Genomic DNA, 20,046 nt, shown 5'->3' on the forward strand with positions numbered 1-20,046 from the left:
TTTCCTTCAAGGCTCAGGGGTCCAAGATTATCTTCTGTGTCTGTGTTAATTGGTTTCCCTTTTCTTTGTTGAAGAGGGTCTGTGCAATCCTTCTGCCTAGTCCGTCATCTTGCCGGAACCCTCCGAATTTCTCCTTTTTGTTACTACTTAAAAAATATCTATGGATCTTGGCTGAAAGAGAATATCAGAAAGATGTTTACCTGTGTTTTATCAAATACACAAAAGCCTTCAACAGTGCAGATTGTGACAAATTATGCAAAAATAATTGCAAAGAATGGCAATTCTACAACACCTACCTATGCTCATGTACTTAGACCAAGAGACAGTGAATTCAAACAGAACATGCAGATACTAAGTAGTTTAAAATCAGGAAAAGTGTGCATCAGGGTTGTGTCATTTCACCATATTTATTCAATCTGTATGCATGCTGAGCAAATAATCCAAGAAACTAGATTATATGAAGATGTGGCATCAGGATTAGCAGAAGACTCACTAACAACTTAGAAAATACACATGATACAACTTCGGTTGCTGAAAATAAAGAGGCACTTACTGATGATGATGATCAAAGACTAGGGCCTTCAGTATGGATTACACCTCAGCGTAAAGAAAACAGAAGTCCTCACAACTAGATCAATGAGCAACATTATGATAAACGGAGAAAAGACTGAAGTTGTCAAGGACTACATTTTACTTGGACCTACTGTCAATGCCCATGGAAGCAACAGTCAAGAAATCAAACAATGTATTGCATTGGGTAAATCTGCTGCAAAAAACATCTTTGAAGTGTTAAAGAGCAAAGATGCCACTTTGAAGACTAAGGTGTGCCTGACCAAAACCATGCTGTTTACAGTAGCCTCATATGCATATGAAAGCTGGACAACAAATAAGGAAGACTGAAGAAGAGTTGATGCCTTTGAATTGTGGTGTTGGCAAAGAATACTAAAACATCATGGACTGTCAGAAGAACAAACAAACCTGTCTTGAAAGAATACTTCTTAGAAATAAGGACAGTGAGACTTCTTCTCATGTACTTTGGACACATTATCAGGAGGGACTAGTCCCTGGAGAAGGACATTATGCTTAGTAGATGGTCAGCAAAAAAAAAAAAAAAAACAGGGAGACCCTCAAAAAAATGGATTAACACAGTGGCTGCAACAATGGACTCAAACAGCAGTAGTTGTGAGGATGGTGCAGGACCAAGCAATGTTTTATAGTGACTTCATAGGGTCACTATGAGTCAGAACCAACTTGACAGCACCTAAAAACAACATACAATTTAATGTCTCCAATTGAAACAAAGATGTCATGTTCAACTTTCACCTTCACAGCTGATAATAACCATGAGTCATTTCTTAGAATTCAGTTTTCAGGTAATAGCATAAGGAACATGTGCCATTTTGTACACTTGACGATTTTAGAAACACGATGTGTAAGAGCCTGTAATTACTCTGATATCTCTTTTAAATTGTTTCAAGAAGATAATAAATGTGCATTTTGCACAGGGCACTAATACTTGGAGCTGTGAGTTGAATAGCATAACTTTATTCATTATTAGCCTGGATGAAACACTTAACTGGCATTCTAACCAAGTACCTCTATCAGAATAATAGCAAAGCTACTGGCACCCATATATTTTTAGATGTATCAAAGAAAGAAAGAGACATTATATCATCACTCTTTTGCATCTTTGGTGGACAGCTATGATCTATTTATAAGAACCATTATTCTTTTGCAAATTCCATTTTCAAATTAAATACATTTTTGTACCATACAAGGTAGGCAATGATAACTGAAGACGACCAAGGAGTCTCTCTCTAGAAATGATGAAAATCCAGCAATGACACAGGAAATGATGTGTGATTTACTTGGAAAAATGTCTATTTGCTAAAGTAACAGGTAAAAATATTCTAAATTGCACACCATTTGAAAAATTCAGCTATATCTCTTCAGTTAATTATCAATCACATTATAATGCTGGATATAGCAGCTCCAAACAGAAGTTAACTGATTACTGCCTTTATAATTGAATTCTTAAAAGATTTCACTTAATGTAATTATATTTTTGAAACATCACAGAAACCCAAAATGTTACCTATTTATAATCATCAGAATGTGTACATTTGATCAGGACAGAGTTGTGTTCAAGGCCATATGAAGTCCAAGTTAATCATCATCTGCATTGCCTGCCACAATAAAAGAAAATACATTATGTGCTCTTAGTGGCCACAAAAAGAAGATGCTGCTTTGTATGAAAGGAAATTGAGAACAAATAAAATCTCATCCTTGATTGGATAAAACATCCACAGGACAAGAGAAAACTTAAGAGTCTCTCTGAAAATGTTGAATGGTACCAATGAAATGGAATATTAAAAAATATATATATATTTGTCTCATCATAGCAGCAAGAGGGAAACTAACACTTACAGATAATGCTATTGCACTGAAAATAGACCCTGCTCCTTTTTGTGCATTAGAGTTATAAAAAGGTGCAAGGCACACAAATAGATATTATGTCAAGTATGGGAACAAAACAGCATAAACTGACCTTTCTTATCAGGTTAGCAAGAGAGATGAAAGAGAAGTTTATTTCAGAGCAAAATCTATTGGCATATAAAGCACCTAAGCCCAACTGTAATGACAACTTACCATTTAATGCTAAAGAGCCTTAGTGGTACAGTAGTTAAAAAACTCAGCTCTTAACTGAAATGTGAGAGGTTTGAACCCACCAGCCACTCTGCAGGAGAAAAGATATGAAAGTATGCTTCCATAAAGATTACAGCTTGGAAATCCTATGGGGCAATTCTACTCTGTCCTACAGGGTCACTATTAGTAGGAATCAATTCCACAGCAACATGTTAAACAAGTATAATTAACAGCTATACATGGATATGGGTACTTTGCACATAAAAATTCTAGAAAGATCACTGTGAGAACAGCCACTTCCTGAACATGACATTCAATAAATCACAGAGAAACACCAAGTGTCAGCCCTCATGCATACCCAAAAAGGAAGGAGAAACTGACATTCACCAATGATAAAAAATGATTATTTCAAATATAACATTCATTGCCAATAAAATATTGTTGTTGTTTAAATATTTCCGTGGTACTCTTAACTCATTCAATAACTTTCCCATCCTCGAAAATATTAGCTCTTTTTTGTGTCCTTCTAAGAAAGCTGCTATTAAGAATTAACAGGTATTTTGAGATTCCAAAAGAATACCAATAAATTACAAACTGAGCTGAATCTTATTTTCAAAAGATGAGCAAGAGCAGTAAGACAATCCACATTCTATAAGCTACCTTTCACACAGTAATGACTAAAACAGCTTCTGTGCAAATTTCAGATTAATCAAAGAAAATCAGTTTCATAGCATTAAATTTGCTATGTGAAAGGGAAGTAAAATTAAAGTTTCACTAGAAAACAACAGTTATCTAAGCAATAACCCAGCATGAAAAGGGAACTACTTCTGATTTCCTAGAAGGCATCTCTCATAGGTTATTATTTCTGATTACTATGGTAGAACATAGCATTTTTCATCTAATGCTTTAGTAGAATGCTTGGTCACACCATGCTCTCTGCCTTATTTAATGATTTATGTTGAAACCATTCATTTCCATTTCCTCTTACATCTGTAAAATGTCAAATAAGAGTGATAAAACAGTCAATTTACCCTCAATTTTCTAAATTATGTAAGGTTTTGGAGAGTGTGTGTAAGAACTCTAAAATAATAGGCTAATGTATTTTCCCAATTCTCCCTTCCTCCTAATTTCACTGGAGGAAAAGGGAGAATCCATTTCTGATCCTATCTCCCTTAAAGTTTAAGGCTTAAAAGGGCTGTTCCTTAACCCAAAAAAATGTTCTCAAACATAGTTATTTTCTGAGTAAATATCTTCTCAAAAGGAAACTTCTACAAAGACTATAAAACCTTCCCTGGAGTGTTTATAAAAGGTGACATAAAAGCAGCTATGAGTGAAAGAAGAAATAGTTTTAAGAACTACTTAAAAAAAAAAAAAATGTAAGTGGTTCTACCCAACCTCTTTTTCACTCTTCTTCCACACATACAAACACACACACAGACAGCACAACAGATTTTAACTACAAATTTTAAGAGCAATTAGAAAGAAGCAAAAAAGAAAATCCATCAGCTATTGTTTTACAAATAGGGAAAGTGGGCCATAGAAATCAAGAGGCCATAGAACTCTTCCTCTCCTTCCTCAGTGAATTAGAAACAATGCATGCAGACCTATAATAGGCATAATTCACATTTCATTTCCTGAACATATCCTGTTCAAACTTGTATAACAAAATTAAGATGATACAATTCTAATTTTCATTGCATCAAGATTTACAATAGAATTACAAAACTATTGCATCAACAACATTACATTGCAACAATAATACGCAACTTCCCACATATGTATAGAAAACAGAGCATGGGTGTTAACAGGAAACAAAACCAGCTATCTAGAAATACTCCTTAAAATGTATTTCAAAAAAAACTTTTGAATGAATATTAGAATTGATCATAATTTTAGGTTACTTATCTTAAGCATATTACATAAGCAATTGCATTAAAAACACTCAGAAATCAAAACTAAATTTCAAAGAATGTACTACAACACATGATTACACCAGAGTTTGTAATGGTGTATAAAATCAGCTCTTATAGGTTGATGGTTTGGTTGCCTTTTTAAGTAAACAATCGTTCATTTCTTCAGAGATGTATCTTCCACATCATAATCGTCCTTGTTTGGCATCACCAATAGCTCCCCAAACATCGAAGACGAATTCATCTGGGAATGCAAAGTCTCCAAGAGTTTCGTCAAGTGCCACAGCAAATTCATCTGGATTAACTTTGTCCTTTCCAGCTTCAAACATTGTGGTAGCTAGCAAAAATAATGTTAAAAAATTAATGATAAATGACATAAGCATTGGAGACCTGAGAAAAATGGTGCCAGGAAAATTACTTTCTAATGTAACATGTATACATTTCATATTTTTCTATTGTAAATTAAAACAATGATACCCTCTCACATATCAAAGTAGCAACAGTATTTTTTTTAACAATCTTCCCACTGCACTCAAGTTTGAAGCTGCCATTCCTGCCCACTCCCCCATCTTGGAATCCATCATTTGGGAATCCTTGGTATTCCCATGGCTGGTACATGACACCCAGAAAGAAGATCCATTACTAACCCTAGCAGGAGACTCAGGGTATACTCCTTCCTCTACCTCCCCATAGTCACTAACTCTTTATGTCCCATCTACCAGTTCCCCACCCCCAACTATGATGGTATCTAGTCCTCCTTTTCTAAAGAAAAAAAAGACTAAATATTATAGCTTGCAATGGAGCATTCAAACTAGGAGGAAGGGGAGGAAAACAGCTATATATCAATGGAATTAAGACCTCTTTTCTGAGCCCCTCTCCAGTATGGGATAGAAAGTAATGATGGTGCTTTTGTTTTGTTTTTCTAGGAAGTTTCCTAAGGTCTAATGTCTATGTCTGGGGAGTATAAATTCCCATGGGACCTGCTGCAGCTGGCTGGGAGCCCATGCAGTTCATCTGGTTTTTGCTCAGATCCCAGTGAGTACCAGCAACTAGGAAGAGAAACTGTGAATGTGATTTGGGACCTGGGTAAAGTTCACTCCTCATACTTCTAGATAAAAGGGAATGCTAAACCCAAAAGAAAAGCTCCAGCCCCTCTTTCTCTTACAGATTAAGGCTGAATTAATCAAAAGTTGTATAATTTCTCTGAATGAATGATGTGTGTGTGGTCTTTCATCTAAAACTCACTAGGTCACTAAGAGCTTTTCCCTTCTCAAATAATTCAGTAATATCACAAGGCAGGCTGGGGGAAAGGTGGAAAAGATGGCCTACAGCAGGGCACCGCCAGTCAAAGCAGAAGCTGGGTGGAGGTGGAGTGACCAAGTACAGGGGTTGAAGCCTGAGTGAGGTGAAGCAGGGCAGCCTGGTATGGATGGAATTCCAAGTGTGATGAGGAAGGCATCTGGGAAGAAACTGGGTGGAGAAGGAGCAGCAGCCACCGTGATGGGGGACTGGTTACATACACTAGGATTCATCACATAAGTACAAATATTGAGAAAAATGGGAGCCAGGTTTGTCATTGTCAGATAAGGACAAATAGTAAAAGGGGAAAAACTTGAATCAACCCTGTGGAACTGAACTAGAATTATAGTGGAGTTAATAATTATATATACATATACACATGTACACATATTTAATAGAGAGAAAAGTTTAAAAATATAAATGCATACACATACCCATATCCCTAGCTCAGTCCACTGAGAAGGATTGGGAGCAAGACATTCCAATAGCAATGAGCATACAAAGCACCTAGAACTTGGTTTTTAGTGGAAATATCATTCTCTAATAAAAGGAACCAGAGTTCCTGGAAGAATGGCTGATTCCATGTCTGAAGCAAGCAAAGTACACTATGAGCTGTTCTGGTTACCTAGAGCCACTCTGACAGGAATACACCACAAATGGGATGGCCTTAACAAACAGGAGTTTATTCTCCTACAGTTTGAAGGCTTTAAGTCCAAGTTCAAAGAAGGGGGTGAAAGCCCCTCAACCTTGGGGTCCAGCTCTGCCTCCTGCTCCCAGCACACTGGAGCTAGAGGCTTTTCTTCACTCAGATAGCTGCTGGCTGCTGAGGCTGACAAGCCCAAGGTTGACAAGTAAAAAGGCACAGTCCCAATGTTATCAAACCACATGGTAGGCCACTAATTGAAGTCCATTTTAAGTCCCAAGGTCAGCAGAGCATGGCAGTCTGCTGAACAATGACACAGCTACATGCAGGCTACATCCAAGCATGTCATAAGCTAGAGACCATTCCCAAAGCTGCTGCTCATATACGGGAAGCAGAACACATACCCAAAGGCAACTACTCAGCTGCTCACAGTAGATTCCACCATGGACTTGATTACCAGTCTCATCATGGGGAATACTACAACCAGCTGCCCAGCCAATCAACCAGGCCCAGCCAAGCTGACATAAAAACATAACCACCACATAAACCAAGAATATCTTGTAGCAGAAAGTACAGAAGTGTCAAAAGATAATCAGAAAATGTGAAAAGGAGACAGAAATCAGAGTGAAAGGGTTCTTACTGACTACAACAGAGACAAATTAAGCATCAAAGAGTGATGGACAATCATGAGCAACCAGAAGGGCCGCATTTGCATAGGGGGAATGCTGGACAGACAGGAATGCATAGATAAGAAGGACACAGGGAAGGGGGTAGTCACAGGGAGGAGATGGGAGAAGAGCTATTTATTGTTGCACTTATAATTGAGGCCATGAAACCAAATGTGTATGAACTGTTGAAAGTAAAATGAATCTGCTTTATAAATTTGCACCTGGATCACAATAAAAAAAAAATTTTAAAAAACGTGATGGAAATCCTAAACTATAAAAATCATGGAAGAAAAAATAGGGGATAACTTAAGAGCCTTAATTTATGGCATAAATAGTCTGTCAAACATTAACTAAAAATTCAAAAACGTTAGAACGTAAAATAGACAACTAGGACTTCCTAAAAACTGAACACTCAAGCAAAAGACTTCTCCAAAAAAGTGAACAAAGAACCTTAGACTGGGAAATAATCTTTGCAATGATGTACTGGACAAAGTATTAATCTCTAAAATTTATAGAAAATGTAAACACTTCAACAAGAAAAAGACAAACAATTCAATTAAAAAACAGGCAAAGGACATGAACAACAGTTCACCGAAAATGACATCCAGGCTGCCAACAAATATATGAAGAACTTCTTGTGATCATAAGCCATTAGAGATGCAAATCAAAACAATAAGGTATCATCTCACCCCAGTAATAAAGCAATGATTTAAAAAACCACAACAACAAATGCTGGTGAGGGAGACTGGAGCTCTCATATTCTGTGGGTAGGATAGTAAAATGGTCCAACCACCGTGGAAAATGATATGGTACATCTTTAAAAAGTTACAACTACAGATACCATATGACCCAGCAATCCCACTACTAGGTATAAATCCTAGAGAAATAACAGCCATGACACAAATACATATATGCCACACTCATATTCATCGCAGCATTATTCACAATAGCAAAAAGATGGAAACAACCTAAGTGCCCATCTACAGACGAATGGATAAACTATGGTATATGCACACAGTGGAATACTACGCAACATTAAAGAGTAACAATGAATACGGGAAACATTTCACAATATGGATGAATCTGGAGGACATTATGCCAAGTGAAATAACTGAATCACAAACGGACAAATACTGTATAAGACTGCTGTGGTAGTTAAAGTTATATGTCACCTTGGCTGGGCCTGGTTTTGAGTGGCTGGGCAGTTGGTTGTAGTTATTCCCCATGATGAGACTGGCAATCATGTCCACGGTGGAATCTGCTGCAAGCAGCTGAGTAGCTGCCTTAGGGATATGGTCTGCTTCCAGTATATAAGGAGAAGCATTGAGGAAGGTCTCTGCAGCTTTTTGGCATGCTTGGACGCTGCATGTAGCTGAGTCTTCATTCAGCAGCCTGCCATACCCTGCCAATGTTGGTACTTTTTCTGGACTTAAACTAGTGGCCTACTGTGTTGTTTGAAAATCTTGGGATGGTGTTTTTTTACTTGTCAACCTGGGTTTGCCAGCCTCAGCAGGCAGCAGCTACCTAAGTGAAGAGATGCCTCCAGCTTCAGTGAGCCAGGAGGACCAAGAGGCAGAACTGAGGCTCAAGGTTGAGGGCCTTTCATCTAGCCCCTAGAGCTTTGCACTTTGAATTCAGACTTCTAGCCTCCTAAACTGTAGGAGAATAAATGCCTGTTTGTCCAAACCACCCACTTGTGGTAATTTCTGTTAGAGCAGCACTAGGTAACCAAACCAGAATATGGTACTGAGAGAGTGGGGTGCTGCTCTGACAGATACCTAAAATATGGAAACAGGAGTGGAGCGCATCCTTAACCCAAGACCCTGTTAGGGAGACCCCAGGAGAGAGACGGCAGCAGCAGAGCTGAGAGACCAGCATTAGACAGCAACAGGCTTACCAGCCCATGGAGGAGAAAGCTGGATGCCCCTGGGTAGGCAGCTTCCTGGTGGAGTGGGTTGCCTTCTGATGTTAATTGGTAGAAGAGACCCAGCATGAGTCGGAGTAGCAGATTGCCAGCCCACAGATCAAGAAAGGTAAGTGCCTTCTGGGCAGGAAGATTCCTGACAGAGTGGGTTGCCCTCGAGCATAAATTGGCAGAAGTGGAGAGACCAAGGAAATTGAAAGCAGAGCTGCCTCAGCCTCAAGAGTTGGACCATGTCCTTTGGGGGTAGAACCACCACAGCCCCTTAAGTTTCAAAGAGTCATACTTTCACCAGCTTGGTTCTGGAGTGTGGGGCTGCTTGTTCATGTGGATGAGTGGGATGGGCCCATAGCCACTTGCCAAAAGTGAGCAGGCAGGGCTGCCATGCCCAAGACATAGAGGAATGGGGCCTGCCAGGGCCAGGGAGTAAGGTCTCCACTCAGAGGAACTAGGGGACTAGAGCCACCCAATGAAGGAGATCTGTACAGGTGCCAAGCTGACAAGGGGTGGAATTGTGGTAGTTAAGGTTATGTGTCAAATTGACTGGACCTGATTTTGAGTGACTGGGCAGCTGGTTGTAGTTATTCCCCATGATGAGACTGGCAATCAACTCCATGGTGGGATCTACTGTGAGCAGCTGAGAAAATCACTCACTGGATAACAGACATGTATTAACTTGATTAAAGAAAAAGACAATACACAATAAAGGGGAGGTCAGCACAACATGACCAAAGGCAAAGGGAGAGTCTGTATTCAGAGTAAACAGCAAAAATAGTAAATACTATTACATATATAATTCTGCAATAACAATAATAACAAACAATAATTCATCAGCTGCCTTAGGGATGTGATCTACTTCCAGTATATCAGGGGAAGCTTTGGGAATGGTCACAGCTTCGTGGCATGCTTGGACCCTACATGTAGCCAAGTCTTCATTTAACAGCCTGCCATGTTTCCTGCCAATCTTGAGACTGTCTCTGCTCTTGACCTAGTGGCCTGCTGTGTTATTTGGTAATACTTAGACTACTACCTATTACTAGGTGCCAATTTATTTGCCAACCTCGGGCTTCTTAGCCTCAGCAGCCAGTAGCTGCCTGAATGAAGAGATTCCTTGAACTCCAATGGGCCAGGAGCAAAAGACAGAGCTGAAGCCCAAGATCAAGGGGCTTTCACTCAGCCCCTATAGTTTGGCATTTTGAACTGACTTCTAACCTCCAAAACTGTAAGAGAATAAACTCCTGTTTGTTAAATCTATCTACCTGTGGTATTTCTGTTAGAGTGGCACAAGTAGCCAAAACAACCACTATTACAATGAAAAGTCAAGAAAAGGCTTACACACAGAAATATACATTTTTTGATGGTGTGGGGAGAGAGGGAAAATCACTCACTAGTTAAAAGACATGTATTAACTTGAATTAAGAGAAAGGCAATATACAATAAAGGGGAAATCAATACAGCATGACCAAGGCAAAGGGAGACAGTAATAACAAACAATAATTTATCAGCAAATTCATAGGTAGATATATAAGATGAACAGGTATGGTATGGCATATCAGAGTTCTCCCACAAGCATGTACAGGTTTGACAAAGGATATTTCTACATACTTACTTATTTGAATGTGCTGAATATTCAGGTATAAAGTAGAGGATACAAAACTTAAGCAAATTTCATAGTCATAACCAAACACCTTGAAGGGCTGAGTCAATGAGCTTGGGGGCTTAGGATCATAGTCTCAGGGGACATCTCGGTCAACTGGCATAACACAGTCCACAAAGACAATGTTCTATATCCAACTTTGGTGAGTAGCAAGTGGGGTCTTAAAAGCTTACAAGTGATTATCTAAGATGTAAGTATTGGTCTCTTCCTGTCTGGAGTAAAGAAGAATGAAGAAAATCAAAAATACAAGGAAACAATTAGTCTAAAGGACTAATGAACCACAGCCTCTACTACCCTGAGAACAGAACAGCTATATGGTGCCTGGCTACAACTACCAACTGCTACGATCAGCATCACAATAGAAGGTCCTAGACAGAAAGGGAGAAAACTGTAGAGCAAAATTCAAAATCATAAAAAAGACCAGACTTACTGGTCTCATAGAAATTGGTGGAAGCTCTGAGACTACGGCACTTAGATACCTAAAAGTGAACCCACTCCTGGAGATCATCTTTCAAACAATAGATAGACCTATAAAGTGAACAATAACATACATGAGAAATATGCTCCATAGAACAATGAACTGTATAAGACAAAAGAGCAACATCTGCCCAAAAACAAAATCCAGAAAGCAGGAAGGGCCAGGAAAGATGGACGAATGGTATGTGGGAAGAGTGCTTTTACATTGAGGGGATTGCAACTAATATTACAAAACAAAATGTGTATAAATTATTGAAGGGGAAACTAATTTGCTCTGTAAACCTTCACCCAAACCACAATAAAATGTTTAGGGGAAAAAAAATAAGTGATAGAAATAGATTAAAATCCCACTGAATAAAACAGAAAACCATGAATCCATAGTGAAATAGATGATAATGTGATGATTAATGTTATATATCAACTTGGCTAGGCAAGGATTCTTGGGAGTTCGGCAGACAATGGACTCACTGTTCTTCATAATGTAATATAATGTAATTACCTCCCATTTTGTGATCTGATACAAATAGCCAATCCATTGAAAAGCCGATCAGTTGAAAATCAATCTGTTTCCTTGAGGTTGTGGCCTACATCTAACATATATGGATATTGTGGCAAACCTCACTCTCTCTCGGTTCAACTTATAATCCTCTGACATTTGGTTCTTAGGATGTGAGCCAGCAGCCTGCTATTTGGCTGGGGGGGGTGGTGCTTGATTGGTTTTGCTCCCCTAGAGCCTAAGACAGATAGACAGTTAGACAGACAGAAAGAAAATAAGTTAGTTTGATGAGGAATAAGATTTTTATATAACTTCAAAATACCTCCCCACCAGCCCAACCAAAAAACAGGGGGAAAAAAAAAAAAAAACATTGCCATAGCAACCCTATTGGACAGAGCAGAACTGCCCCTATTGGGTTTCCAAGACTGTAAATCTTTATGGAAGCAGATTGCCATATCTCTCTCCTGAGGAGTGGTTGGTGGATTCAACTGTTGACCTTTTGGTTAGCAGACCAACACTTTAACCACAGCACTACAGGGCTCCATCTTCCCATTAAACACTTTATTAATTAGAAAGTAATTAATTTACTTGCAGAAGCCCAGCAACCATCACCTTAAACAAGTCATCAAAGTGAACAATAACAGTAATAGGACAAATCAAAATCCTGTGCCTCCTGATAGGATCCAATGAATATACAGCATCATTTTTCTGATAATCTGCCAGAGAGGTGTATGATGATTATAATTATGGGATAAACAATCACACAAACTAAAATTAAAGAACATTCCAGACTAACATGATAACTAAATACAGCTCCCAATTTTGAACAGGAGTCTTTGCTGTTACAGATATTAAGACATTTGGTAAAATATGAAAAGGATCTGAGTATTGTTGTTGATGTTAGGTGCCACAGAGTCAGCTCTGACTCACAGTGACCCGTATATACAACAGGACAAACACTGCCTGATCCTGTGCTAGCCTCACAACCTTGCTACACCTGAGCCCATCGTCACAGCCACTGTATCAATCCATCTCGTTGAGGGCCTTCCTCTTTTTCACTGACCCTCCACTTTACCAAACATAATATCCTTCTCCAGAAATGGTTCCTTCTGATATGACCAAAGTAGATGAGATGAAGTATGGCCATACTTGCTCCTAAGGAGCATCCCAGCTGCAGGAATTTTCCAGGACAGATTTGTTAGTTCTTCTGGGAGTCCATGCTACTCTCAGTATTCTTTGCCAACACCACAACTCAAAAGCATCACCTCTTCAGTCTTCCTTATTCACTGTCCAGCTTTCACAGCATAGGAGGTAACTGAAAACACCATGCCTTGGGTTAGGCACCTCAGTCTTCAAAGAGAAATCTTTGTACTTTAAAGAGGTCTTTTGCACCAGACTCGCCCAGTGTAATATGTCGTTTGATTTCTTGACTACTGCTTCCATGGGTGTTGAATGGGCAACCACGTTATATGAAATATTTGACAACTTCAATCTTTTCTCCATTTACTGTGATGATGCTTATTGGTCCAGTTTTGAGTATTTTCACTTTTATGTTGGGGTATAATCCATAGTGCAGACTGTAGTCTTTAATCTTCATCAGTAAGTACTTCAAGCCATCTTCACTTTCAGCAAGCAAAGTTGTGTCATCTGCATATCAAAAGTTGTTAATGAGTCTTCCTCCAATCCTGATACCACATTCTTCTTCATATAGTCTGGCTTCTCAGATTATTTGCTCAGCATATAGATTGAATAAGTATGGTGAAATGGTACAATACTGATGCACTCTCTTCCTGATTTTAAAGCATGCAGTATCCCCTTGTTCTGTTTGGACAACAGCCTCCTGGTCTATGTACAGGTTCCTCATGATCACAATTAAGTGTTCTGGAATTCCCATTCTTTGCTATGTTATCCAAAATTTGTTAAGTCCAATGCCTTTGCATAGTCAATAAAACACAAGTAAACATCTTTCTGGTATTCCTTGCTTTCAGCCAAGATACAACTGACATCAACAATGACAACCCACATTCCACATCCTCTTCTGAATCTATCTTGCATTTCTGAAGTTCCCTGTCAATATACCAATGCAACCATTTTTTTAATTATCTTCAGCAAGATTTTACTTGGATTTTATATTAATGGTATTTCCACATTCTGTGGATCACCTTTCTTTGTAAAGAGTACAAATATGGATTTTTTCCAGTCAGCTGGCCAGGTAGCTGTCTTCCAAATTTCTTGGCACAGATAAGTAAGTGCCTCCAGCACAGCATCTGTTGTTGAAACATCTCAATGGTTAGTCCATCAATTCCTGGAGGCTTGTTTTTCACCAATTCCTTCAGTGCAGCTTCGACTTACTCCTTCAATATCATTGGTTCTTGACTATATGCCACCTCCTGAAATAGACAAGCATTGACCAATTATTTTTGGTAGAGTGACTCTCTGTATTCCTTCCATCTTCTTTTGGTGTTTCCTATATCATTCACTATTTTGCCCATAGAATCTTTCAATATTGCAACTTGGGGCTTGAATTTTTTCTTCAGTTCTTTCAGCTTGAGAAATGCTGAGTGTGTTCTTCCCTTTTGGTTTTCTAATGTGCATTTCATTATAATAATTGACTTTGTCTTCTCAAGCTGCTCTTTGAAATCTTCTGTTCAGCTCCTTTATCTTGCCATTTCCTCCATTTGCCTTAGCTATTCTCCATTCAAGAGCAAGTTTCAGAGTCTTTATTGACATCCATTTTGGTCTTTTCTTTTCCTGTCTTTTTAATGACCTTTTGCTTTCTTCATGGATGATGTCCTTGATGTCATTCCACAATTGGTGTGCAATGCCTAAATCTATTCTTTAGATGGTCTCTAAATTCAGGAGGGATATAATCAAGGTCATATTTTGGCTCTCATGGACTTCTTTTAATTGTATTCAGCTTCAACTTGAACTTGTATATGAGCAATTGATGGTATGTTCCACAGTCAGTTCCTGGCCTTGTTCTGGGTGAAGATATTGAGCATCTACATCGCCTCTTGCCACAGATGTAGTCGATCTAATTCCTGTGTACGACATCTGGTGAAGTCCAGTGCATAGCCACCATTGATGATGTTTAAAAAAGGTATTTGCAAAGAATAAGTCATTGGTCTTGCAAAAAATTCTCCAGCATCATTTCTATCACCAAGGCCATATTTTCCAACTACTGGTGATTCTTGTTTCCAACTTTTGCATTCCAATCACCAGTAATAATCAACACATCTAGATTATACACTTGGTCAATTTCAGACTGCAGAAGTTGATAAAAATCTTCAATTTCCTCATCTTTGGCTTTGGTGGTTGGAGAGCATTTTTGTATAATAGTAGTATCAACTGACCTTCCTTGTAGGTATTATCCTATCACTGACAGCATTGTATTTCAGCATACATCTTGAAACATTCTTTGTGACAATGGATGTCATGTCAATTTGTCATTCCTGGCACAGTAGATCATATGGTTGTCTGACTAAGAATGGCAAAAACCAGACCATTTCAGCTCACTAATAACTAGGATATTGACTTTATGTGTTCTATTTTTAACAACTTCAAATTTTCCTAGATTCATACTTTGTACATTCCATGTTCCAATTACTAATGGATGTTTGCAGCTGTTTCTTCCCATTTTGAGTTGTGCCACATCAGCAAATGGAGGTGTCAAAACCTTCTCCATTCACATCATTAAAGTTAATTCTACTTTGAGGAGGCAGTTCTTCCCCAGTTGTATTTTGAGTGCCTTCCAACCTAATGGGCTCATCTTCTGGCACTGTATCAGGCAATGTTTCAAAGCTATTCATAAAGTTTTCCAGCAATATAGCAGACAGTGTTTCACTTCTATTCATAAGGTTTTATGATGATGATGATGAAGGTGGTGATGATGATGATGGTGGTGATGATGACGATTTGAGTGAAAGTTTACAGAGAAAATTCACTTTCCATACAGCACCTTGCCTACACCTTCTTTGTCTCATGACATTGACTACAATTTCCCACAATGCAACAGCTCCCCTCTCACTTCCTCCCCATAGTTACCTCTTCCATGTGTCCTTTCCTCCATGTACTCCTGCCCCCTGAGTTGTCTCCCTGTGCATACACAGCCCTTCTATTCTCCCATGATTGTTCTCTCCAAGGAATATATCTAAATGTTCACCTCACATGCCTGTCTTTTGTTTGGCTGAAAGCCACAGTGGGTTCAATTCCAGACCTGAAGGCCAGCTAGGGGCCATAGTCTCAGTGGTTCCATCAGGCTCTATCAGATCAGCAAACTTGGTCCCTTTTTTTTTTTCCAAAATGATTTTGAGTTTTGTTCCACATTGTTCTCCCACTCTATCTAGGATCTCCTACATAGATACTGGTGACAGCAGTAGCGGGGAACCATCTAGTTATTCTGGTCTCATAGTCATATAGGCTGAGGACTGCGTGGTGTACCAGTCGCTTAGACTAATTGTTTCCATGAATCTTTGATTCTCTTCATTCTTCTTTTCTATGGACAAGGAAAGACCCATCATTGCATCTACATGGCCACTTGCAAGCTTTTAAAATCCCAGTCAATACTTGCCAAAGTAGGATGTGGAACAATGCTGTGTGTAGTACCTTATGTCAATTGAGCTTGATGTCCCCTGCGACTATAGTCCAGTGCCAACAAGTCCAACTACTCACTCCCTCTGGGTAGCTAGCTGTGGCCAAGAAGTGACTACAACCTTGTCCCTTGTCAGCTCTACTATATACCTGGGAATTCTTACAGAACATACCAATACACTTGTAGAAACATTGTCTGCCAGCCCTATACATGGTCTTGGGTACACTCTCCCCTGCATAGACATACCTAATAATTCAGCCTGTCCACCCATCTATTCACCCATGTTTGTCTTCACTGACAACACAGTACTGTATGTACAAAAGGGTTCATCTTTGCTGTCTGTACCTCCCATTTACCTCTCCATGTCTTCTTCTTCCTCAATACCACCATGTTGACTACTCACATTTGATACATCACCCTTTTCTTCATCCAAATCAATACTTGTCTCTGCCTATCTAACAGTGTTCCCTCCTCTCCCCTCCTACCCCTGGTAACCAGCAAAGAAAATTTCCTTCCATATATAATCCTTTCCTTGATTTTTTACAATAATGGACTAATACAATTATTTGTCCTTCAGTGATTGACTTATTTCACTCAGCATAATGTCCTCCAAGTTCATCCATGTTGTGTGGTGTTTTGCAGATTCCACATTATTCTTTAGGGTTGCATAATATTCCATTGTGTGTATGTACCATAGTTTTGTTATCCATCTTTTGGCTATTATAAATAGTGCTGCAATGAACATAGGTGTGCATATATCTGTTCTAATCCTGGCTCTCACTTCTTTAGGACATATACCCAGTAATGGAATTGCTGGGTCAAATGGTATATCTAATTCCAACTTTTTAAGGAATTGCCATACTGCTTTTCACATTGGTTGTACCATTGTACAGTCCCACTAGCAGTGTATGAGAGCCCCAAACTCTCTGTATCCTAGCCAGCATTTGTTATTTTCTGTCTTGTTGAACTTTGCTACTAGTGCTGGGTCAAGGTGATATCTCATTGTTGTTTTGATTTGCATCTCTCTAATGCCTAATGATTGTGAGCATTTCTTCATATGTTTGTTGGCCGCCTGAATATCCTCTTTGGTGAAGTGCCTATTCATGTCTTCTGCCCATTTGTTAACTGGATTATTGGTTTTCTTGTTGTTGAGGTGTTGAAGTTTTCTATAAATTCTAGAGATAAGTCCCTGGTCAGATATGTCATTGCCAAATATTTTTTCCCAATCTGTAGGTTTTCTTTTGATTCTTTTGGAGAAGTCTTTGGAAGCACATAAAAATTTAATATTTAGAAGGTTCCATTCATCTAGTTTATCTTCAGCTGTTTGAACATTTTGAGTTATGCTTGATAGTCTATTTATGCCATGTATTGCTGTTGTTGTTGTTGTTGTTGTTATGTGTCGTCGAGTCAGACCTGACTCATAGTGACCCCTCCATGGGTTTCCGAGGCAGTATCACTATGGAAGTAGATTGCCCAACCTGCCTTCCGAGGAGTGGCTGGTGGGTTTTAACCGCCAGCCTTCTGGTTAGCAGTCAAATGCCTCAGGCACTATGCTACCAGACCTCCTACACCATGTATTAGGGCCCCTAAATTTGCCCCTAGTTTTTCCTTGAGAAACTCTAGTTTTAGGTTTCACATTTAAGTCTTTGATCCATCTGGAGTTCGTTTTTGTGTATGGTGTGAGGTACAGAGCTTGTTACATCTTTCTGCAAACGGATAACCAATTTTGCAGCATGACTTATTAAACAGACAATCTCTTGCTCATTTAATGGATTTTGGCCCTTTGTCAAAGATTGGCTGACAGTAGATCAATGGATCTATCTCTGGGTTCTCAATTCTATTCCATTGGTCTATGTGTCTGTCATTGTACCAATACCAGGCAGTTTTGACTACTGTGGCTGTATAGTAGGTTTTAAGATCCAGCAGTAGGAGACCTCCTTTGTTCTTCTTCTTCAATAGTGCTTTGCTTATCCAAGGTCTCCTTCCTTTCCATATAAAGTTAGTGATTGGTTTTTCCATATCCTTAAAGAATGTTGATGGGATCTGGATAGGGATTGCACTGAATGTATAGATTGCTTTGGGTAGAATTGACATTTTCACAATGTTCAATCTTCCTATCCACGAACATAACATACTACACACAACACTTCCATTTATGTGGATCGCTTATGTTTTCTTGAAGTAGTCTTTTATAGTTTTCTCTGTACAGGTCTTTTGTGTCCCTGGTAGGATTTATTGCCAAGTATTTTATTCTTTTGGTAGCTATTGTAAATGGTATTGATTTCCTTATTTCTTTTTCAGCAATCTCTTTGCCGGTGTAGAGGAATCCAACTGATTTTTGGATGTTGATCTTGTATCCTACCATGATGCTAAATCTCTCAATTAGTTCCAGTAGATTTTTGACTGAGTCTCTTGGGTTTTCTAGGTATAAGATCACATCATCAGCAAATAGGGATAGTTTGACTTCTTCCTTACCAATTTGGATGGCTTTAATTTCCCTTTCTTACCTTATTGCCCTGGCTAAGACTTCCAATACAATGTTGAATAGAGGTGGTGATAGAGGGCATCCTTGTCTGCTTCCTGTTTGCAAGGGGAATGGTTTCAGTCTCTCTCCATTGAGAATAATGTTGGCTGTTGACCTCGCATAGATGCCATTTATTATGTTGAAGAATGTCCCTTCAATTCCTATTTTCCTGAGAGTTTTGATCAGGAGTGGGTGTTGGATTTTACCAAATGCATTTTATCCATCGATTAATATGATCATGTGGTTCTTTTCCTTTGTTTGATTTATGTGTTGGATGATGTTGATTGTTTTTTATAATGTAGAACCACCCTTGCATACCTGATATGAACGCCACTTGGTCATAATGCATTATTTTCTTGATATATTGTTGGGAGTTTAATGGCTAGGATTTTGTTGGAAATTTTTGCATCTATATTCATGAGGGATATTGCAGCTTTCTTGCAGGGATTTCTGCAGCTTTCCTTTTGAGTGATGCCTTTGCCTGGTTTTGGTATCATGGTTATGCTTGCTTCATAAAATGAGTTAGGGAAGATTCCATCCTTTTCTGTATTTTGGAATAGTTTGAGTAGTATTGGTGTCAGTTCTTCTCTGAAATTTGATAGAATTCTCCAGTGAAACTGTCTGGGCTAGGACTATTTTGTCAGTAATTTTTTGATGACCTGTTTGATTTCTTCTTTTGTTATGGAGCTGTTCAACTTTTCCACATCAGTCTGTGTTAGTTTAGATAAGTGGTATGTTTCTAGAAATCTGTCCATTTCTTCCAGATTTTCAAATTTGTTGGAGTAAAGTTCTTCATAGTATCCTGATATTATCCTTTTTATTTCAGTTGGTTCTGTTGTGATGTTGCCCATTTAGTTTCGTATTCATGTTGTTTGTATTCTGTCTGTCTTTTCCCTTGTTAAATTTGCCAGTGGTTTATCAATTTTTTTTATCTTTTTGAAAAATCAACTCCTAGTCTTGTTGATTTTTTCTATTGTCTTTCTATTTTCTGTTTCATTGGTTTCTGCTCACATCTTTATTTCCTTCCTTCTGGTGTGTGTAGGCTTTTCTTGCTGCTCTTTTTCTAATTGTTGGGATGTTGGTTTAAAGTGTTGATTTTGGCTCTTCTTTTTTGATGTGTGCATTTACTACTATAAATTGGCCTCTGACCACTACTTTTGCTGTGTCCCAAAGATTTTGGTATGTTGTGTTTTCATTCTCCTTTCATTCAAGGA

At 38.7% G+C, this 20,046-nt stretch overlaps 1 protein-coding gene across 1 annotated transcript in view; it reads right to left on the bottom strand.

Annotated features, from left to right (window-relative positions):
* Nucleotides 1-4,741: 4,741 nt before the first annotated feature.
* Nucleotides 4,742-20,046, bottom strand: part of GIPC2 (GIPC PDZ domain containing family member 2) — a 208,385-nt gene continuing 193,080 nt past the window's right edge. The window contains exon 6 of the mRNA XM_007946503.1: nucleotides 4,742-4,893. Within this exon, the coding sequence (XP_007944694.1) occupies nucleotides 4,742-4,893 (152 nt within the window). The remainder of the gene's footprint in view (nucleotides 4,894-20,046) is intronic.

The sequence above is a fragment of the Orycteropus afer genome, unplaced genomic scaffold (genome assembly GCF_000298275.1).
Source record: "Orycteropus afer afer isolate SDZICR_OR568_19922 unplaced genomic scaffold, OryAfe1.0 scaffold00164, whole genome shotgun sequence".
In the NCBI taxonomy this organism is placed as follows: Eukaryota; Metazoa; Chordata; class Mammalia; order Tubulidentata; family Orycteropodidae; genus Orycteropus; species Orycteropus afer.